This window comes from Balaenoptera acutorostrata, unplaced genomic scaffold (assembly GCF_949987535.1).
Source record: "Balaenoptera acutorostrata unplaced genomic scaffold, mBalAcu1.1 scaffold_721, whole genome shotgun sequence".
Taxonomy (NCBI): Eukaryota; Metazoa; Chordata; class Mammalia; order Artiodactyla; family Balaenopteridae; genus Balaenoptera; species Balaenoptera acutorostrata.
Window position 1 is genome coordinate 117,097 of NW_026646312.1, and position 23,429 is coordinate 140,525.

General features: G+C 47.1%; 1 protein-coding gene across 2 annotated transcripts in view; it reads left to right on the forward strand.

Annotated features, from left to right (window-relative positions):
- The window catches only part of LOC103020039 (uncharacterized protein C1orf21-like), a 123,486-nt gene extending 115,995 nt beyond the window's left edge, over positions 1 to 7,491 (forward strand). For both annotated transcript variants that reach the window (XM_057539555.1, XM_057539554.1), the window contains one exon: positions 6,678 to 7,491. In XM_057539555.1, the coding sequence (XP_057395538.1) occupies positions 6,678 to 6,716 (39 nt within the window). In that variant the 3' untranslated portion in view covers positions 6,717 to 7,491. The remainder of the gene's footprint in view (positions 1 to 6,677) is intronic.
- The last annotated feature ends 15,938 nt before the right edge of the window (positions 7,492 to 23,429 follow it).

Sequence of the window (23,429 nt, forward strand, 5' to 3'; positions counted from 1 at the left end):
CATGCAAGGGAGCGAGACCTAGGTGGAAACCTCATTATTCACAGGTAATGGACCGAAGGATGCTATCAGTCTGGGAAGACCTAGCCTCTGGTTACAAAGGCCCTGACTATGCCATTCTGTGGGAGTTACAGAGAGGCAGGGTTTGGGCTCAGCTGTGAACAATTTCATGAGCAGCTTGGAAAAGTATCTGACGTGTTCCAGTCGTAAAGAGAAGGCTCCCTGCCTGTAATATGGTCAGTTGGTCAGTGGAGGTCGTTTCTACATTAGATGCAAGGTAAGGGAGGAAGACCTCTGGGTCCCCTTCCAACTCCCAAATCTCAGAACTCTCTAGATACTCTTCCTCCTTTCGTTTATTCAACAAATATTTATTGAGCATCTAATATGTCGCCAGCACTAGTCTAAGTCCTAGGGATGCAGCAGTGCAGAAAACACTTTCTGCCCACTGGATGCGTCTATTCAAGGGGGAAGACAGCCAATAAAGGAACAAAGCAATACATTAATGATGTCAGGTAATGATAAGTAATATAAATAAAAATGAAACAGAGTAAGTGCTATTGTATATAAGGAGCTCAGGGGAGACAAGGAGGTGACATTTGAGCAGAGATCTAGAAAATGTGACGTGATGGATGGGGTGAGGGCTGCGGGCAGGAGGAGCCAGCCAGGAAGTTGGAGGAAGAACAAGCATCCAGGCCCTGAGGTGCCGGCTTGTTTGAGGGCCTGAATGTAGATGAGTAATCCAGCGGTGGCCCAATTTCTCACATAGTCAGTTTATTAACAGTTGGATCTGTTGACCTCATTTTTCAATATTATCATAAGAGCTATAATTTATTAAGTACCATGTGCCAAGCTTTGCTAAACACCTATGTGTATTACTCCTAAGTCTCACAACAGCACTGCAAGTTAGGTCTTACTGTCCCCATTTTACAGATGGGGAGACTGGAGCTCACTGCTTCCTCTCTGGAACTTTCGTCTTGTTCTAGTCTACTCCATTGGGGAAATACTCAGTTCACAGCTGACTATTACATGCTTGAGGTGTATGTATTAGGCCAAATGCACACACATCTACAAAGAAGTACTAGAGACTTCTGTGATAAACTCACCCCTGAAACTGGACAGCCAGCCCTAGACTATTTGCCTGCTTAAACTTGAGGAGAACAAGTACTGTAGGCACTTTGGAGGAATAATTCCTTTATTTAAAGTCACTCTTTGAGTGTTCCTCTTTAAACTAGCAGAATTAGGACAATGTCCTTTCCTTTGCTACACCTTAATATCGCTAATTCTAAGCCTAGACATTTCAACAAACAAACAAAAAATCCTGACCCTAGAACCTTAGAAATGTATGAGTTGGGGCTTCCCTGGTGGCACAGTGGTTGAGAGTCTGCCTGCCAATGCAGAGGACACGGGTTCGAGCCCTGGTCTGGGAAGATCCCACATGCCACGGAGCAACTAGGCCCGTGAGCCACAAGTACTGAGCCTGCGCGTCTGGAGCTTGTGCTCCGCAACAAGAGAGGCCGCGATAGTGAGAGGCCCGCGCACCGCGATGAAGAGTGGCCCCCACTTGCCATAACTAGAGAAAGCCCTCGCACAGAAACGAAGACCCAACACAGCCATAAATAAATAATAAATAAATAAATAAATAAATAAATAAATAAATAAATGGATCATCACTTTAAAAAAAAAAAAAAAGAAATGTGTGAGTTGACATAAACTTCCAGTTTCCAAGAAAATAATGCAGACAATTGAAGAGGGCATGGAAACTCTACAGAGTAGGGGTGAGGTCGGGGAAACCGGTAGGCAAAAAGCTCCTTGAGATTTTTGAGTCTACACCAAAACGCCTCTGTGGTTCTTCATACGACCCTTCCTTGTCAGCGTCATTGTGCGTTTCCATTCTTCCCACACGTGGGGTCTCGTGGGGACCTGGCTGTCTGTAGCTTTCAGTGTGTCCTTTGCACAAGGGTGGAATTGTGTCTAACAGTCCCTAATGCTGGCTGCATACCGTGTCTTTACAAAGACTTCCATTTTGTAGTCCCTTTAAGGGGAAAGGGCATGCTTTGGGCTAAGAGAATTGCTGTGTAGCTCCCAAACCCAGCTCACTCCCACTTCCTGCCTTCTGACAGCTGCAGGTTTTAAGGTTCTCTTTCTAGCACAGTTCTTTAAAAATTTCAATGAGACGTGAAGTCATATTATAGAAACAAGCTCCCTATCTGGCCCAGTAGAGCCTGTGTGCAGGTGGGGCCCTTGTGATGCTGAGACGGGGCTGCTTCAGTACGTTTTCTTAGGTTCCCCTTAAAATGACACTGGCCATATGGGAGCTCTTGCTCTCCTTGTTTTTTTGTTTGTTTGTTTGTTTTCAAATTTATTTATTTATTTATTTTTTTATTTATGGCTGTGTTGGGTCTTCGTTTCTATGCGAGGGCTTTCTCTAGTTGTGGCAAGTGGGGGCCAGTCTTCATCACGGTGCGCGGGCCTCTCACTATCGCGGCCTCTCTTGTTGCGGAGCATAAGCTCCAGACGCGCAGGCTCAGTAGTTGTGGCTCACGGGCCTAGTTGCTCCACGGCATGTGGGATCTTCCCAGACCAGGGCTCAAACCCGTGTCCCCTGCATTGGCAGGCAGATTCTCAACCACTGCGCCACCAGGGAAGCCCGCTCTCCTTGTTTTTGATTTCCAGGTTTTCTGTTCGTAAAATAATTGTTTCTCAGAGCTGCTGACAGGTGATAATAACAAAAATAAAACTGATTTGAATTTAGTTATCAACTCACTACAGTCATAACAAAAGAGGCAAGGATTAGCCCTGTGTTCTGGCCTTCTCTGAGGTTTGCCCACAAGTAACAGGGCGCAGGACTCCTACCTACTTTGTAGGGTTGGTGTGAATAACCAATGAAATAGTGTCTGCAAAGCAGCTGATGCAATTTTCCTTCTCCTTCTCATAGTAATTATAATAATTTCAGAGGAGCAAATGCTTGAGAAATGAAAGTTGCAGTTTGGGTTGACGCAGAGGGTTTACAAGAGATTTGTCCCTCAAAAGAGGGCACTTTCTTTTTTTTATTGAATGATAGATTCTTTAAATTCTATAGTGCTTTACAATTTTCAAAAGTTTCACACACATGATTTCATATAATCCCATAATAACCCTTTTTTCCCCTACCCCTCAAAAGAGGGCACTTTCTTATGGTAACAGTAAACTTGGAGGGTCTGAAATGCTCCTGCTGTTTAACCCTATAACTCATTTACAGAGTTGGAGACACCGCTTTATCAGTGAGTACACCAGTTCATGTGTGTCTGTCTGTCTGTCACTGCATCCAAGTTCTTCCTTGTGGATAAGATGCCCTCTGAACCCCACATTGGACACCTAGGCCTTTGCTTTGATTGAGGCTTCTTAAGAAGAGAAGGGATTGAGGTGTCTGCCATAGAAGCTTTATTTGATCACATGGGGTTCTGGCCCATCTGGGGTGCAAGGCTGAGGTGGAAGGAAGGGCTCCCTGACACCTGGCAGAGTACAATTTGTGACGACAGTTCTCACCCACCCAACCGCCATAAGGAAGGCGGTCCCTATTCTCCTGCCAGGGCCTGGACAAACAGGGGGTTTAATAGCAGTAGTAGTAATAATAGCAGCAGCTAATATTTATTGACCACCTGCTAGAAACGGTATTTTTCCCACGTAATCCAGATCACAACCCTATGAAACAGAGACCATGATTATCCCCAGGAAACCAAAGCCCGAAGATTTGCCCAGTGTCTCACAACAATGTGTGTGTCCACATATACACTGGAGAAGTCCTCTTTCCTTTCCTAATGTAAACTCCATGAGCCCACCTTTCCCCTCCAGCCAGCCACTCAGAGGCCACTCGCAGGTCTACTGTCTGAGCCCCATGAGTTGAGGATACGTGGAGAGCATCATCTGATATATTTCTGATAGGTTTGGATGTGTCCTGTTGCCCACAATGGAGAATAAACTCCCAACGGTCAGGGTCCACGAGGGTCTCCTTTCTAGCTCTCCATCATGTGGCTCAGGGAGTGTCTCCTGGGTGGTCTGGGCCAAGGCAACAGCCGGCATCTGCTTGGACACTGTCACCAGGGTGGTGTCATTGGGGACACACTTCTCTTGTCAGGAAGATTGGTCACCCAGCTTCCCTGCCCAGGAGACTTTTTTTTTGCAGCAAGTAAAACAAGCCTGGAGATGACACCAGACTCAAAAACTCTGCAAGGAGCAGGGGTGAGAGTTGGCAATGTGATGGTAGAAGAAACCAAAATCTGCTAATTGGTGAACCATTCAAAGAGAACAAGCAATCTGGGGCCGGTTAGCATGGGAACGGGCCACCCTCGTGCTTTTGCAGGCCCCGAAGACTTCTTGGTGTGGCAGCACTTTTTTATTTGTCAAACACACGTGTACACATGTGTACACACATACATGTATAAAATTATGTGCCAGGCCCGATTTCATCACTTTACTACTATTAACTCACTTAATCTTCAGCAGCCACATGAAGTTAGTACTGTTGTTACCTTCGTTTTACAGGTGGGGAAAGTGAGACACAGAGAGGTAACTTGATCAAGATCCCAGAGCTAGTGAGTCACAGAGCCAGGATGACTGACCAGCCAGGTGGTACCGTCATGCATTAAAATGAAATGCTGAAGTATTAGGAGAATGTGAGCTACTTCCAATATACAGATATTGTGACAAAGAAACATGTCATACATTTGAGAAATAGTTGTATGCAAAATTATTATTTCCTTTATGTTTTAGATACTTTAGTAATAAGTCCCAGTTACAAAGAACATTTTATTTTTAAAGGAACGTTCCCCCCAGAATTGAAACATGTAGTGTGTATTTAAAACGAAAGAAGTCAGCCCCCTCCCCTTCCACTGCTGCTGAGCGAGCTGTCTTTGCTCCTGCCCATAGCCATGGTCAAGCCTACTCTCCCCGTGTTTCTCCCGCCCTTGTCTAGGTCATGGGGAGGCTTGGATGCCAAGCACTTTAGACAGTCAGGACATGGCTCTGACTTCTGTTGGAAAGAAGACGTAGACTGTGATCACTCATGCAAAACCCTAAGGTATTAACACGGGATGTTTGCAGAGACCAAACTCCCAACTACCACCTATGCTGTCTAGTCAGAAAGTTAAAGATATGTGCGTGGCATGCCAAAGATTGGATGTCGGGTAAAAGCTTTATGACTTCGGAAAACCTCTGGGCCTCTCTGGGCTTTGTTTTTCTCATCTGAGGAATGGGAGACACAGCAGTACATAAGACATAGGGCTGTGGTGGCAGAATCAGCAAAACTTGAAAAGTGCTAAGCACAGTACCCAACGTGGAGAGAGCATTCGGCAAACTTGAGCATCACGGGATGTTACCTGTTCACACTTGTGTGATCCAGGGGTAGAGAGGGCTCAGTCCAGTTGAGCCAGTATGATTGTCACTCCAGGAAATTTGAAACAACAAACAGACACAGAGACTGGAAGTTACTGCAACTAGGTCACATTAATAGCCACTCTCAGGAGGTAGGGTCCATGTTGTTCCCACATCTATCCTTCCCAGCCTTGGTTACTGAGCCTTCACTTCTTTGGGATACCTTTGTATCTTTCCAGTACATTCCTCTTTTTTTTTTGTTTAAAAAAAAAAAAAAAGAAAGTGGTCAAAGGATATAAATAGTATGAATACGTGACTTTACACAAAGCCTTTATCTGTGACACTGTGACACAGGCAGGACAGGGACTTGTTTCCGTGCTCTCTGTGAGAGACTACAGACCAAGGAGCCATGTGCTTTGACCAAGACAGCCCAGTGATGTCAGACGTGGAGCTTAAATCCCAGGCCTAACTGTGCCTTCACAGAGTATATAACCTGCTGGAGAGAGGATGAAATATGTTCAAAAGTAATGGCTGGATATAGTTCTTAAGCCCTCAAGTAACCTGTTTTGTTAGGGAATGCATTAAAAGCATTTTTGCCTTCCTTGTGCATCCCACACATACCAAACATAGTCCTAGATATGTTATACATATTCAGTGAATCTTTTGTTTTTTAATCCCTGTTTTAACTTAGAATGGATTAAGGGACTTCCCTGGTGGTCCAGTGGTTAAAACTCTGCACTTCCACTGCAGGGGGTGTGGGTTTGATCCCTGGTCGGAGAACTAAGATCCCACATGACGCACAGTGTGGCCAAAAAAAAAAAACCAAACAAACAAACCAACACATTAGGGTGGATTAAAACTAAGACATCCCTAGATTATGCCATCCTCCTCTGTGAAAGTGTAAGTTCTGGGCTTGGAGATACAGCTGTGGAGTGTGAGCCGCCCTGGCCTGAGCAAAAAGGGACTCGTTCACTGTTCATTTTGGTTTCTCCTGTTCATGACAAATTGGTCTCCTGAATGGATCGTCCATTTGGTAATTAACTTGGTGAAAGGCTGAGTCTTTCCTGTGCCTAGTATAATATAAGTTCTTACCAATACAAAATAAGGGCTTATTGGGGGCTTGGCAAAACTTCCATGCTATGAGGTATATACAGTTTATAAATCAGCCAACACGTATTTATGACTTACCTACCTGGTGCTCAGTAGTCAGTGACAGAGCCTGGCTCCTGTTGCAGGGAGACATATACTGAGAGAAAACCGATTGCAAGTAACTATCTCCAGCCTTGCTTTGGATTCTCGGTCACATCTTATTCTTTTCTTTTCCTCTCAAGGGTCGAGATTACTGTTCGGAAGAAGAAGATATCACATAGCACCAATTCTACCACTCAAACCGGGAGCTACTACTGTGTAAATAGGTTACACCCCACGTTGAAATCTTTGCAAAGGTCGGTTCTCTTCAGCGAACAGCACTATAGCAAAAGAAGATCGTTCCATATCGTATGCCCCATTAAGTTACAATGTTTCTTAATGAACTTGCAAAGGAATATTGCTAAAAACAAACAAACAAAAAAACTGTTATCGAACTTTCTTTGTTGCTGCTAGTTAAAACTTGTTGCAACTTTTCACTTCTCTCAGTGTCCAGGTCTGCAGCAAAATTCTGCAATTTCACCTTAAAGATACTGTTGGTTTTACAGATGCTCTCCAACCTATTTTCTATAAGATGAGGTAGTGGTGAACTCAGATATCCAACTTCTGCTCTAGACCGGTTCCGCTTCTAAGACAAGCGCCTCCTTCCCTCTCTCCTCCCTCCCTGCCCTCCCCCCCCACCCCCCCAGCAGTCCAAAGCCTTGCTTCTCACTGGCAGTGTTGCGCTTTGCAGATGGGACGGTTGCTATGGCAAAAGCCTTGTTTCTCTGCGAAGAAGAAGTAGAGGCGCTGTTATCGATTAAAAGCATGTTGTGACATGACTCCTGGAGGTGACATAGGAGCGAACGGCAGGTGGTTTCATTTCCTGGGTCTCTTTAATCAAAGATCAAGCTTGCAGCGTCAGTTTTGCTCAGATGCAGACGGAAGTGTGATCACAATCATTTTGGATCCCTCTTGCCTACTTTTTTTTCTAAGAAAATAAACATTTTACTGTTTTTATGTTTCCTTGTCTTCTCCCATTCATCCAGCTCAAGTGTTTTACGATGCTCCTGGGTGCGGAAGACGAGCCCTCCTTAGCAGTGACTCCTCAGCGGCTCCTTGCTATCCCACTTATAACCCACCAGGCACTCGCGGTACTGACAGTGGTCAGAGGAGGTGAGGGGACATCCCACGGCTTTTTAGGAGGGCCCAAAACCACCCTGTTACCTTTCATCTTGTTAGCAAAGAAACCACCCTACTTCCGAATCCTCTCCCTTCAAAATGTCACGCGGGCCTTGCCACTTCCTTTCTCTTACTTTCAGTACTGGATGGTGTGGTGAAAAGCGTGTGCCGACTGGAAAACATAGTACATTGACCCTGGTGATGATATTCGGAGATGCGAAAGCCAAAGCCCCGGGCAGTAGTGGGGAACATGAACTGTGGGTTTGGTAGAGTTTATTTTTCCATAATTCTATGAAGAGAATGGTCTCTTCTCAAAGACAGAAATAATATTTTTAACAAACGTTGTCACAAGTAAATAGCCATCAAAAGGAGAAAATAACTTTTGTATTTTTTTAACACGTTCGATAGCTTGGACGGGGGTTGTCTTTGTTACTTTCAGGGGAGGGCACCCTATTCAGCGCCACGCCAGCAGTGTCCAGGTTTGGGTTTGGCCCACAAAAAAAAAAAAAACAAAAAACACAGCAAAAGCGCTGTGTGTTTCTCTGTTTGCAGGGTTGCGAACGCGAAAGGCCTCAGTATCAGCCACACCGCCCCCCTCCGAAGGTGGGGGTAGTTAATACGCTGTGGGTAGTCGAGAGATCACCTGCCACAGAATAGAATAAGAAGCTAAGTGTGTTCTTGCTGTGAAGGTGAGCCTTGACTTGAAAATCCATCCACAGACCTGGTGGTACCACTGATGTGTTCAGGGGGAGGTTGCTTATCTCCTTTTAGACCCAGCACACACCAAAAGCGAGGGGAAGGAAACTCAGTCAGGCGCTAGAGAAAATGGACTCAAGTGTTAGCAACAAAAGCCCTTCCTTCTTTCAGCCGGCAGCAGCAGCTATTTGGGGCGGGGGGGGGGCAGCTGTGGTTGTTACATAAATAGAGACGCAGCCAAAATTTCAGGCTTTTTACCCAGCTTCGAGCAGAAAAAACGCAGGGAGAGTTCGCGTCGCCTAGGGTTTTACGTCCCCTCCCTTTCTATGGTTTTTGGCCAAGTGACTAAAATAGTTTTCCCCAGCTGTAAACGAACTGCTAAGCCCCACCTTAAACTTGTGCGCCAGTGACTCGTTCACTGTTCCGAGGGTGACCTTTTCCCGAGATTCCTTGTTCTTATCCAGCAAGAATGAAGCAAACACTGAATGTCTTCCATTTGGCTCCTCTATTTGGTGTCTCAGATAGTGTCTTCCCAGAAAATCACCACCTTCCACGTGGAGATGAAACAGGCTCACGTCATTTTTCTTACGGTCACGTTTAACATTTTGACATGATACACATGTACACAGAACCACGTGTCTCTGGAGAATCTGATTGTTGAGGGTTACGTGAAACCCGAAGTGTTGTGCCCGTGAGCCAGTGGCTTTTCACCTGGAGTTCTGTCCCCCGGGTTTAACACGGGGTACCTCTTTGATGTGCAGAAGCGATGTCATCTGCAGACACATTCGGTACATCTAGAAACAGAGCTGAGAAATGGGGTGGCAGAGCCAGTTGGCATGAAATGCTTGATTATGTTAGCAACACTCAAAACTGTCTGTTTTCCATTTGTTGGTTTTAATCATAAAATTGTCAAGGGATCTGTGTTTGTACTTTATTTTTTTATGCCTTCTGAAAAGGTCTAATGCAAAAACATTTTGCCTTTTTTTTTCCCCTGTGTATCTGAACATTAAGCCCATTGTCTCAGATACAGTGAAAGAATAATCCAGAAGCTAGTGCTTCTGCTGGCTGTCATCTCTGAGGACTCAGGGAGACGGAAGGAAGGAGGGAGGGAAATGGTCTGGCGGATGGAGGTATAGAAAAAGGATGAGAAATGGACTGAGAAGTATTTAGGACAGAGAGGGGCGATGGGATGGCTGTGTGCCCGGTGCGATTCAAAATCCAGCTGCTTAGTGGCCAGTGGGTGGGGCAGACTGTCGACAAGATTTACAGCTGGATTACACACGCCTTATGGGCTCTGAGTTGTAGAATTGTAAAAGTTTAGCAGTATGTGAGTAGCTTTCTTTTGGTTGGCAGAGATTCAGGATCATGGAGTACTGCTGTCATAATTGAATGCGTGTTTGTTACTGGCAGAGAACCCTAAAAGAGGCTTTTACCTCATGATGCCTCCTAGCCCCAGGCTGGAGCGTAGGGTGGTGTTATGGTCTATTTAGGGACAAAGAAGGTACAAAGTCTGGAGACAGAAAACTAGGTCAGCCCTCAGACACAGCAGCGGCGACCCACCAGCCTGCTGGGAGACAGGTCTCTCCCCGTCCGCAGTGCCCAGGGTCTGAGACGGAGCTTTGATGCCCTGATTGAGGAGGAGCCTTGGTTCTTTAGTCCTCCGTGCTGGTGCCAACCTCCTGCACCTCCGTGTCAGGGGCTCACCCAGGGTCAGAAGCAGCTATAGCTGCAACCTGACAGCCCCCGGGAGCAGGTCCAGGGACGATGGCGCGCCCCCCCCCCGCCTTCGTTCCCAATTTGAGTTATAACTTTGTCTTCCTCACAGTCTCGTTGAGACTTATTTTCTCTTAGGGCCACACTCTCCCATAAGCCTGCTAAGAGCAGAGATTATACCTCTTCTGCAGTTTACCTCAGCAGCCTAGGAGGCCCGTTGGCATATTGATTACAAGTCCTGCTTAGACACTGGGCAAGAATTTAAAAGAGCGTTTCCATGTCTGCTGGTCTTAGAAAAGAAACTCGATTAAATATGTCAGTATCATAGGAAGAAAAATTATCAAGTTCTTAATCTAGGAAAATACTGACTCTGAATCTTGGACTCCGGGACTCTGATATATTTTTTATGAAAGGCAAAACAATTGGTATCTAAGGCTCTCTCCTTCCTCCTCCCAGCTCCCTCATAAAAAAAAAAAGGTATCAGATTGCACTCTAATTTTACATAAAATCTGCCTTGCATGCTTTTCCCCCGGAAGACATGCTCAGAGCTTTATTTCTTTGTACCTCTCAGAAATTAAACTTTTTGCTAAGTTTTGTTTAAAACCCTAGTAGAAGAATAAGGCCTGGTTGGGGAGAGGGAATATATATTGAAGGGCATAATGAAAGGGTAGCTCGAAGCAGGAACATGGCTTCTCAATGTCATGGGTGGATTACTGGACCTCCCCACCTCCACTCCCGGCGCTTGTATAATGCTGGGTGAGGCAATCGACTTCCACCCTGCAAATATGACCCTGCCGTAGACCTTTGGAATTTCATGGATAAGGTCTATGAATTGCCTTTTACCAATGAATGGACATGTTTTTCCAAGGGGGAAAAAAATGCCCTTGACTTCAGTCACCTTTTTGTATGTCTCTGGAAGAGGGTCGAAAGCTCTGGAAGGAAATGAGGATTGTGGGTAAACAGATTTACTTTTGTGACAGACCTTAGGACTCGCTCACTAGCTATGCCATGCTTTTCAGAAGACTCTTGTACCTTATCTGGGATCTAATCTAATCTTGGGGAAAGAGGAAAAGGAACTAACATTTATTTTTTAAACTCACTCTGTGTCAGATAACTGTGCTAGGCATTTTTATAATTGTCTTGTCACAGTAATCCTGGGAAGTGAACCTATTACCCCCATGTTCTAAGTGGTGTATCTTAAGTGTAGAATTCCTATATCCAACATAAATGGCCATGTTGAAAGAAGGAAAGATGTCATTCAAGTGTTTTCCTATTCTTTTTTATTATTACTATGCCCTTTGCAATGCGACACTGTGAAAACAGCCCTTTGGGGGCATCTCCCTTTTCCAGAATCTCTCCTTGGCTCACCACCAGCTTGGTTTCCTCATGGGGAGTGTTTTACTTGGCCTTCCTATATCTGATAAAGCTACAAACAAACCAGGAGAGGCCAGCAGGGTGTTAGTGCCCAGAAGGGAACGGCTTTGGGATTTCAGGCGCATATCTCTTTCCTTGGAATCCTTTCAGCATGTGGAGAAGGAGGCTGGTATCTGCAGTTAGGTATCAGATGTGACCAGAACAGGCTTTTGAGTATTCTGATTTCTTTCCTGGGTCCCAAGGCTTGTTTCATCCCAGGATGCATCTTTTTAAGGTGAAAAGCCTTAACCTCCGGAGAAGTTTAGGAGAGTCTGATCTCCAAAGGTGGAGGAAAGGCAATACCTGGACCATTAACTTGAAATCCTTTCTTGTGAGCTAGGGTTTGACATCTCTTTTTGATCTTTGGACTGGGACCTCTATATTTTCCAGGCTAGTTTAAGCATTGAAACTAGATGTGAATCTCTTTCAAGACCTTAAATGTTTTAGATAGTCATGTAGTGACTTGGATAGGCATTTAACTAATTTGTTCCAAGGTCAGAAGAGCCCAAGAATTCCCCAGAGTTCCTCTCTTTGCTTCTAAAGGCACAACCTCTAAAGAAGATGACTCATGTCTCCATGGCAACTGTTAAAGGTGCTGCCTAGAGGGGACCTGCCTCCACCCTCACTTACTTAGCTTGAAAGAATCAAAAGAATTTCCTTGTGTCAAGGGGGTGCTATGTCCAGTTTTCTTATGAAAACTGTTGTCAAGATTCCTGCCTCTTTCTGACATGGTAGCTGTCAAATTCCTTCAAGGTGATGTAGGAAATGGCTCTTATCTCTTGGAAGCCAGAGAAATTGCTTTAATTCACCAAGACTCACCCCTAAACCAAAGGCCTTATTCTAATGCTGTCTTCCCTCTCTACTCTGAATTCTCCCTTCTTTCCTTTCCAGGGGTTGTTTTTAGCCCAAGGCTTTGCATCTGATTGAGTAAGACTTAGAGGCAGTAAAAAGAACACCGTGAACTCAGCCAGAACTGCCTTAGGGTCCCTAGGGTTGAGAATAGCTCTAGAACCTCGGGGACCCCTGGGCTTAGACCCAGAAGTGATAGAACAGCCCCTGATTTCTGGCATTTCAGTCCAGATCTTCAAGGACTGTTCTCCCTTGACAGTCAAGTGAGCAAGGAAAGTTTCGCAGTAGATTGCAAGCCAGCTTTTCCGTATCTATTTTCCTGGAGCAGAACAAGGCAGCTGCCTTATAGGACTCTAAATTTGGATCAATTTCCTAACACACACACACACCCCCCACAGAAAGATACATGGAGAAAAAATATATAACTACTTTATCAGTGAAGTACTTCAAGGAAGAGCTGCATTTTGCCGTACTGTAATCTCTAAGATAATGTCTAGGAAAGCATTCGTGTAATTATAATAATACCAAACTAGGAAAAGCTAGTGATCACTCTCACGAAAGTCTGAGTTAGACTCGAATAGGAGGATGAAGGTCTGCTGGTCGTCAGGTCTTGTGCCCTCTCCGTGCCAGGATGCCTGCCACTAGCATCTTTCACTCACCTGGGCTTTAACCTGGACTCTGGCAGCCTTTCCCAGCTCCAGGCACATACAGGACCCATCCCTCAGGACACGTGCCAGGTCTAGCCGTATACCCCAGCGTTTCTCACACGCTCTCCCACTCAGCCAGTATGTCCCTGACTGTGGCACTTCAGCAGCTCCACTGGGCACTGGGACGCCAACGACTGGGGTTGGGGCCCCTTCGTCTAGGTTGGCCCAGATGTAACATCTTTAGCATTGCCTCTTCCAGTGTCGGGGACTCATTTATTCGACAGATTATTTGGAGCACCTAGTATACTCCAGGCACTGAGCTAATCCCCAGCAATACACGGTTGACCCAAGCCCAGCTCCCGCCCTCGAGGAGCCCACCATTAGTGGGGAAGACAGTGTGGGAAGTGCCGCTGCAGGGAATTACTGGGTGCCGTGGGAGGCGCTCAGAGGCACAGCCGCCCAGCTTTGGAACTCGGGGGCTTCCTAAAAGAGGGGACATCAAAGCTCCAGTTTGTCAGAGGCCTGAGGGAGAGCATTGCAAAGGGCCTTCCTGGCCGAGGGGACAGCATGGCGCTCGGCCAAAGGAGGGACAGCGTGGGTTGTCAGGGCCTGTGTGCAGAGAAGCAGCTGGAGCTAGGAGTTGAGGAGGGAGAAGAGAGGGACGTGGCCAGGGCAATCAGTGACCCAGCCCAGGGGGCATAAAGAGAGCTGTAGGTGACGCTCTGCCCCCTCTGAAGCCCACTGCCGAGGCCACCCAGTGAGGTAAGTGTGATCCCCATCAGGACCAGATTTTCCCTCCTCGCCGTGGAGGTACACGGTTGGTCGCTGAGATGATTTATTCCTGTGTATCCTCCACCCCTCCCCCAGCTCCTTGTCCTCTCCCCCAGAGGTGTTTGATTTCAAGAGCTTTAACCTGGGCTGGATTTAGAGACATACAGGGGACAGCTCTGGGTCATCCTGACCTGGCTGTAGAACCACCAAGGCTAAAAATACCTCTTGGGAACAAGGCGGCCAAGACCCCGGGATGAGGGTGTACCCTAAGATAAATACACGGGAAGCCACCTAGGGCTTCCCAACTCGGGGGTGTGAGGTCTCCATTCATTCTACCGAAGGGCAGCCTCCCTTGGACAGCCTTTCCCCGGGTTGGGTCATACCTGGCGGCCGAGCCTCTGCCGTGTCTGCAGTGTGCACCTGTGTCCTGCCAAAGAAAGGGGAGTTAACAAACAGAAACAGAAAAGCACAGATGGATCGCGTGCACATGGAAAATACCCGCAAGCCTAGGCAGCTGCCGTGAGCCTCGTGGGGACGGGGAGGCCCCTGGAGCCCTGCGCTCTTTGCGAGTGACGCAGGGAAGGCTCAGAGACAGCAGACAGAGTCTCTCTGTGCAGACAGCTCGCGGTGCCTTTTAGGTTTTCCAAAGAACCTATTCAGAGCTCAGAGCGTTGGGTTTCTCTTCCCTTTGCCCCCAGACAAATAATTAGAGACTTTATAAGAAGAAAAAGAATTAGATGAATCAAAATACCAGCTGTGAGGCAGCATGGTTGCAAGAAACTCAAGAAAAGGCCACAATAGGTAACAATTTCCGTGAGGAGTTGGAGGCACTGGGGGCTGAAGGCAGTTTTCCTAGCTGAGGGGCTCAGGTCTCCTGACCCCAGAGGGCCCTGAGGACGGCTTGGGGCTCACCTCTTTTGCAAGACCTCCACACCTGCCCTCCTGGGTGCAGCCTGGCATATTCACCAGCCTTCTGGACCCTTGGAAAGATTGTCGCTCAAACACCTACTCTTTTCCCAGATACTCCTCTGGCTCCTTACTGAGGAATTTCTAATTCTGTGTCTTGTGGTTCCCACGCGACTATCCCACCAGCCTAGACGTTTTAATTAGAACTGGGCCTGTAGTAATCACGATGCTGGAAACTGACAGAATATTTGGCCTCAAATACACCTACTTTAAAATGAAGGTCCTGGAAGGTCCCCTTGGTCGGGGCGTGGTCATGGAATACGGCCAGGTTTGCCTTAGGACACCCTCTCCCCATTGTCTGCCCTGGTCCAATTCCCTCTCCATCACCAGGAAGAGATCAAAATGCTTCCCTGCCAGGTGTCAGTGGCTGTGTATTTGCTCTTCCCAAGGGCATTTGTGTTTTATTTAGGATGAGGCGTTACATTCAAGGAAAATCTAGTGGCAGGATCAGGAGACATCAGCTCTCATTCAGGTCTGGGAGATCATCTTGAGGCATTGCTCTCCTGAGCACCTGCAGAGGCTTCCTCAGGTGGGCGTGGGAGCCCCGCAGGGAAGCCTGCCCAGCCCTCCACGTGCACGTGAATTCTGTAAAGCGGTGGGTGCCCATCTGTTTGGACCACACGTGGCTGTCAGCAAAAACCTTGTGAGATGCATCCCCCCCCGTATGTTTATTAATTTAAAGTATATATTCATATACTTCTGTACTAAAACATTAGGCACATTTTTAAAAGTGCACAACATAGAAATTTTTAAAGAATAAGATACAAAATATTATAGACAGAGGTTCTGGTATTTTCACTCTGAAGCCCTGAGGGTTTGGGTGCCCCCTAGTATTAATATGTGCACAGCCACTTTGGACACCAACCACCATTTCAAGAGCAAATCCTCACACCTTGATGGCATCCATCCCAAACTACTGTGCTGGCACTTGGCCTGAAGCATAGGAAGGTCTTAAAGCAAAATCCCCAGGAGATTCTAATCTGGGAGACAGGGCAAGCAAACTCTCAAATGGCATAAACTTAAACAATTCAAAACCCCATCCGACAGGAGAGTGGACTCCCTAGGCAGTAGTGGCTATAGGTGCTAAGAAAAGATCAGGTACACTATACAGAGCCATGGGGTTGCTCATATTCCCTCTCTGGGTCTCCAGAAAAGGACATTTGGCAATATCCCCAGCTCTCTCATGATTGGAATTCTTTGAACCCTCAAAGTTCTTCAGTAGTACTATTATTCCCCACAGTGCAAGTGGGTCCACGTCGCTTGAATATTATTTCTGATTTGACCACCAAGATATGATGATGATTCTGTTTCATTTGAAAAGGGTCTGAGAAGGTATACAGGTCTAATTATATATACATATTTATACATGTGTATTTTTGTTTATTGTTACATTTTGACATTGGACTTTCTATTAAATAATTTTTAACAGTTGACCTGGCTTTGTGCTTTTTTGTGCCTTTCTTTCTCCCTGGATCTCAGGGAAGGGGCTGTTATAAACGTCTGCAAAAGATCTTGGGGCCTTCCTGTCCGTTCTCTCTTCTGTCTTCTTCCCTACTGTGTGTACATAAGTTCAAGTTCTGTTTTTACAGGAGATGTACTACATCAAGCACCCACTTGGAAAGCCCCCAACCTTGTTTTCATTGCCTCCAACTTTCAGGGACAGCCCCACTCAGTCCCTTCAGCTTCTGCAAATTCATAAATTCAGATTTGATGAAGTTGCAAAAAAGAGCAATGACAAAAAATGATGCCATGAGACTCTCAAATCTCTTGTACACCCCTTTCCCTCCACCACACACACACACACACACACACACACACACACAGTCCTAGATGTGAGACCTTGGACAAGTTACTTAACCTTCCTGAACCTACTTGAAAACAATACTTTTCTCATTGGTTTGATTTGAGGAGATCCCATAGTAAATGCTCAGTAAACAACCACCCACTTCCCAAAGGCACTCATTCAGCCAGCTGACATTTGTTAATTACACAGTGTATGCCGGGCACTGGGGTCTCCCAGGTAGGGGGTCAGGGATGTGAGGAATTAAGGAATTCCCCTCTCCAAAGTTAGATGCAGGGGGAGCAGTATGAAAAATGAGGTATGTGCCTTAGAGTTTCTCTCGTCCCCCACCCTCAAACGCCATGACTATCTGACACATTCTGGACGCTGAAAACAATTGATTCTCCCACTATGCTCGCCTTCCAGGATCTACCAGAGAGAAATACACACACACATAGTCTCAAAGCATGAAGCCAAAAGCAGTTTCTCTTGGTTCTGTCTTCCCTGTAGCACCAGCCTTTTCGCCTCTGACAGGCATTGATCTGATCAGCCAGCCCAGCCAGCCTCTGTGCTTCACCGTGGCTCTTGGGAACAGATTTTCTTTGTGATTTCCTAATGGTTTGGTAGTGAGAATAAGGGTGGGAATGATGAAGGGAGTGGAAGGGAGGGTCTGCCAGCCAAGGGGAAAGAGTTGATAACTATTCCCAGGGTTTTTCCTGCCAGCAGTGGAGCTGGAAGTTCAGATTTACTGCTGAGTTTTACAGGTTGTCAAACAAGGCAAAAGCCCAAGCTTCTGCCCAGAGGAAACCTGGGACCCAAGCTTGTTCTTTCCGAAATAGTAAGCCTGTTTCTCCCTGCAGAAGCTCGCTTGAAATCACAAGGCCAGCCAAGCTTGAAGGGTTTCCTAACCCCACCTCACTCCCGACTGCACCTCACACACATACACACATGCTGGTCCCCTGTAGCCCTGACTGGGAACTTTGGGAGCTTCCTTTAACCTCAAGCCACAGAGAAGTCAAGCTGCAGAGGAGACCGCAGGACTGCCCCTCGTGTCCACTCCCCAAGCTCTTGCAAGCAATGTCAGTGTCCAGTCCACTGGTCGTAGCTGGACTGAAGCCTGCACGTGGTGGCCTGGAGTTCTCTTACTTGGAAGCGGGAGTGGCGGGAAGGGACACGTGAGTGATGGAGGGAAGAGGAAGACCGATTGGATAAAGCCTCATCAACAAATCGGAGGGAAATGAGTGAAACGAGACCACAAGTGCTCACACTCGGCCTGGCCCAGCGGATGGCTGTAGAGGACGGGCGCTTCTCCTCAGGGGTCTCCCGGCCACCAGCACCCCTGCCACTGGCACTGCCCACCCACCATTTCCATCCCGAAAGCTCAAAGTCATCTGGTGGGGAGCATGAAGTTTTAACTTACTAGATTCACATCATGTTACCCACTCTCTGACAGAACCCAGCTTCCATTGGCCACTGCTCTTAGCCGGGTCCTTACCCTGTACTACCCTGCCATGTTTATTTTCCTACTCTGGTTCCTGCTCTCCCCTCAGGAAGACTCTCCCATTTCTCCTTATTACAGAAAATTGAACTTCCTTTGAGATCCAGTTAAAACTGACCACTTGTATGAGACCTCGTCTTACGACCCAAGACGTGCCAATCTTTCCTGCCACAGAACTTCCCTTTCAGCAGAGGCCAGGTGTTGTGGGGGGGGGGGGGGGTAGAAGCCCTGAGAGGCTTGAGCCACAGAGAGTTGTGGTGTAAGACTAGGTCTCCAAGTGTAAGGTGAGGCCTAGAAACCAGGTCAAGTTCAAATACTTACTAAGAGCCGAGTTGCCGGTACTGAGGAAGGGTGAGCCCATGGCAGAGCCCGGAGGAGGCAGGTAGCAGGTCTGAAAGCTGTGATGGTCATGGAGGGAGTATTCAGGGAGAGAGTGGAGCATCTGTGTGCAAGGAGATGCGTAAAATAAATAAGCAACAAGGAGATAATGTACAGCACAGGGAATTATACCCATTATCTTGTAATAACTTATAATGGAGTACAATCTGCAAAAACACTGAATCACTATGCTGTACACCTGACACCAATACAATATTGTAAATCAACTATACTTCAAAAGGAAGAGAAAGAAAGGAAGGAGAGAAAGGTAGAGAAAGGAAGGAAGGGAGGGAGGGAGGAAGGAAGGAAGGAGGAAAGAAAGGGAAGGAAGGAAGAAGGAAGGAAAGAAGGAGGGAGGGAGGAAGGAAGGAAGGAGGAAAGAAAAGGAAGGAAGAAGGAAGGAAAGAAGGAAGGAAGGGAGGGAAGTAGAGAGGGAGGAAGGAAGGAAGATGTGCGCCAAACTATACATTACAAACAATGTTGTAGCATTATTTCTAACGGAAAAACAGAATGCACTCTTAATGCCCATCAAAAAGAGAATGGATAAACAGTAGTTTAGTTAATTTTGTATCAACATGAATAAACCTCAAAAACAGAGCAGTGAGTGGAAAACATGCAGAGGATACAGTATGATGCCACTCATATAAAGTTTGAAAGCTTTCAAAATCATATATATATTGTGTGTGAATGCCCTACGTGTATAATAACGTGCATAGAAAAACATACATGGGAAAGATAAATACCAATTTCAAGAAAGGGAGGGGGGAGGGAGGGCAGGAAGTGGCACAGGGGAGGGTTAACAATGTTTCAGTCTTTTAAAAAATTAACTGAAGCAGATATGGGGAAATAGGGTGTGTGTTTGGAAAATATTCCCTATACTCTTTTGTGTGTTCAAAAAAAGACCTCATGCCAGTGACCAGCTGCAGCTGGTTTAGACTCAGAGGCTGCCGTCAGCCACGGATGAGACACCAAAGCTTTACCGGGAATGGACATCACTCCTCTCAGAGCTCTGGTAGCTTTGGAAATCTGTGCTTCATCTCATATATTTAGGTCCTCTTCTGTGGTTTTCCCACACAGAGAGCAGATCCCCTGAAGTCCCACAGCCCCTAGCAGTGAGCTGCGCATAGAACTGGACTGGACAAACTTTTTTTTTTTTATTGAAGTATAGTTGATTTACAATGTCTTAATTTCTGCTGTACAGCAACATGATTCAGTTATACATATATACATTCTTTATCATATTCTTTTCCTTTATGGTTTATCACAGGATATTGAATATGGTTCCCTGTACCATGTAGTAGGACCTTGTTGTTTATCCATTCTGTATAAAATAGTTTGCATCTGCTAATCCCAAACTCCCAATCCATCCCTCCCCCATCTCCCTCCCCTTTGGTAACCACAAGTCTGTTCTCTAGAGCTGTGACTCTGTTTCTGTTTCGTAGATAGGTTCATGTCGTATTTTAGATTCCACATATAAGTGATATCGTATGGTATTTCGACAAACGTTTTGTGGGCTGATTTCTCTCATCATTTTCTCCCTGAATGAAACTCTATCAATCACTTCATGTAATTCCCATTTGCATAACACATGCTGTCCACGTGCATCTCCGTCCAGGCTGCCCGGCCCACCTGGGGCCTCACACACGGCCCCTCAGACTTGCCCACGACCACTTCCCACAAGGCTCAGAAACCATGGTCTGCAGTCTAGAAAACGTTGAGGAAGAGGTTTAGCAGGTATGGAGTGACGCTGAAGGACGAGAGAGAATCCCACGTGCTGGAGGCGGGAACTTCCTAAGACGTAGTGAGTTGTTCAGCACAGTTCCAAACATCAGAGGAGAAAGGCCTGCCAGTAGCTCTCCTTCCAGAACTTGGTTCCTCCAAGAGTTTTATGGCTCAAACAAATGGCGTTAACAGGGGATAAATGCTAGGAGTGAGTAGGACTTGAGGATCACACACACACACACACACACACGCACAAATAAAAGAGAAGGCATCACTTGGACAAACGTCATTGGTTCATTCTAAGACAAGCTTTCATTAACGGTCGACTCTGGGGGGGGTCTCAACAGGGGCTGCACATTAGGTCACATGGGGAGCTTTTCAGACCACCAGTGTCCAGACCTCAGGTCACTTAAGTCAGGATTTCTGGGAGGAGGGCTGGGCATTTTTAAGCATCTCCCCAGGCCACTGTGAGACACAGGGAGGGTCCCCGGGCTATTTGTCTACCTAGCATGCCACTGAGATGGGCACCAGCAAACAAAGCTGGACAGAATAAACCCTGCTCCCAGGGAGCTACAGAATAGTAGGGCGTGGGTCTGTACACACACTCCAAGGGGCTGTGAGAGCCCAGCAAAGGAAGCACTCAACTCTGCTACCAATCTCGATGGTGAGAATGAGCCAGGAAAGGCGGGGAGTGAGGAGGACCCCCGGTGACACATGAAGGTGAGTCTCTCGTGTTGATGGGACAAGAGAATGAATCAAGCCCTAGAAGACGAAGAGCTCAGGCTAGGGAAAGGCCTCAAGGGTTCATCTGGTGTCCAGACACGATTTTGCTCAAGCCATTCCAAGGAAAGAGAATTTCGTGAACCCACCCATCCTGGGCAGGAGGTTTAGCCCTCATCGCTGACCTCAGGCAGAAGCCTAAACCTGCTCCTACCTTGTGGTGTTCCTCACCCAGCTGCCCTCAGCCCTCAGTACACCCCTGGCTCTGGGAGATGCCTTCAGGATAAAACACAGCATCTAGGGAATGAGTTCCTTTGCCCCAAATTGACAAACCTCAGGGAAGGCAGATTCCACCCCCAGAAAAGCAGGGTCCCTGGTTGCAAGGGACTGAGGGCAGTGGCTTCTCATCCTCTCTGCAGCATCTCTCAGCTGAATAAAAAGAACAGGATTTACACACCCAGGACGTTCCATGGGGCGGAGCTAGAGTGGGGTGATGGGTGGTGGTATAATGATTCAAATTGAGGCTGCAGTGGTTGAATGCCTGGTGAGTTTGGGAATTGCCGGCTGGGATGTTACCCAAGATATATGCATCCCCCCATGTGGGTCAGACGGGCTCACGGCTGGAATTTCAAGCACTTGCTCCAATTGTTCCCGGAGTTCTGGTCATTGATATGCTCGGCGCTTGGTCACTGACCTGACGCAGGGTTCTTGTGGTTTGCTCTCATATCTGGGACTGAGAGCCTTGAATACAAGCAACGCAGACAGGATCCAATAAAAAGCAGTTGTAAAGACTGACCTGCCACCACCCTGCTTCCCAGGGCCCCAGCTGTGGGGTGAGGCTGCCGGTAGGGAGGGATGCTGGCTGGTTTCCCCACAGTCCTTTTGTGTCAGCTGAAGGCTCCCCTGAACACTTCCCGTCTGCTACAAACCAAGGCTGGGGCCCACAGGGATACGAGTCTCCCATGATCAGACTGGAATACAAATGGAGTCGCCAATTTAAAGATCAGGTTAGATGGCGTGGAACGGGAGGGGCACACAAGGAGAATCTCCTTTCCAAAGCTCCGTCATTCTACATGTGAAAATTCAAGTCACTAACAAGGCTCTGTCTGTTTTCGGTTCCCACCCCCTCTTCCCAGGCCCTTGCCCAAAAAAGGAGAAAAGGAAGCTTTAAATCGTCACCCTAAATCCTCTTTTATCCTTGACATAATCTGCCAGGATTTGTGCCCCTGCCAATGCAGTGGGATTCTGGTGCCCCAGGGGCCCCTTTTACTCCTGACAGGGCCCACAAACATCTCCTCATTCCCACCCCTCCTCCCCCCAGCACACAATTGGAAGGAAAAAGCTTGAAGATTTTCCAAAATATAAGTAAATAGTGTCATCGGGGTAAGTAGGAGGACCTGGGTAAGCAAATCTCTTCACATACTGAAACCTGGTCATAGTCAGAGCTGAGTTCCCTCCCTCAAGTCCCAGATGAGATGAGCTTCTTAGCAGAAGCTGAGTCTACCAAACACTGGCAGAGTCCACGTCATTGGGGGGAAGTGTGACATCAAAGCCATCAACTGGTCCCCAACTGATCCATCCTCCTAATGGTCACTGCCACATGTGGAACAGAGACTAAATGTTCTCTCACATATTCCTCCAGATAACCCCTCTAAAGTAAGCCCTGTTCTCTCATTTTACAGTTGGGGAAACTGAGCCTCAGAGAGATTGAGTAACTTGCCCAAGGTCACACAGCAGTATGTGGTAGAACCAGGATCAGGTCATCTGACCCAGAGGCCTGGCTTATAACCATTCGGCCATAGTGCCACCGACATGTGTGCCTTGGGTCAGCATGCCATGTCATCTCAGTCTGGTCATATTCTTTGCCTGGGCCACCATTGAGCCAACTTCTCGAACTTCTTTCCAGTATGCTCTCACCTGGCCTTCCTTCAGCTGGAACAGGCACCCTAAATGTGTCTCTCGTGGACCGAATCCACAAAGTACTCCTCACTAGTGGACATATGCTGCTGTGAGCACATGAACGGGACCCCAGGCAGCCCTTCCCTCGCAGCACCTACCGCAGGGGGTTCCTTGCTTTTCTTCCCTCCTTCCTGCCTTCCTCTCTCTCTCTCCCTCTCTGCCTTCCCAAGCTTTCGGCTAGCGTTTCCAGCGTTTCTACATGCCAGCTAGATGAGCCACCAGAGTCGGCACTGGTCATTCAAAGGAGGTCTTATAAATTCCATCCTCTTCCCCCAAGACCATTCCTGACAGACCTGTCCCCATGACAGGGTCACTGTAGCATTCTCAGGGCCCTACCAGCTGAGAGGGTCCCACAGCTCTCAGCAGACGACCGCCTTTTGTCAAAGGCATTTTGTGAAGGACTTAATGCGTTGTCACTGAATTTGTTTACCATTGCTACATGACTTATTGGGCTAAGGGGCAATGAAGGCAGGCATCTCGTATAGCCCATATAGCCACCTCTGCACAGCACCTCCAGAGTACTCAATTCTTGCTGCTGACTGGCTGAGCCAGGTGGCCACTGAGTGCACGTGACAACCAGCAGCCAATCAGCGCTCCCCACACCTTTTTAAAAAGATTCACATGTGTTTAATGTGTATAAAGCCAAGAAAAAGACAGTCCCAAA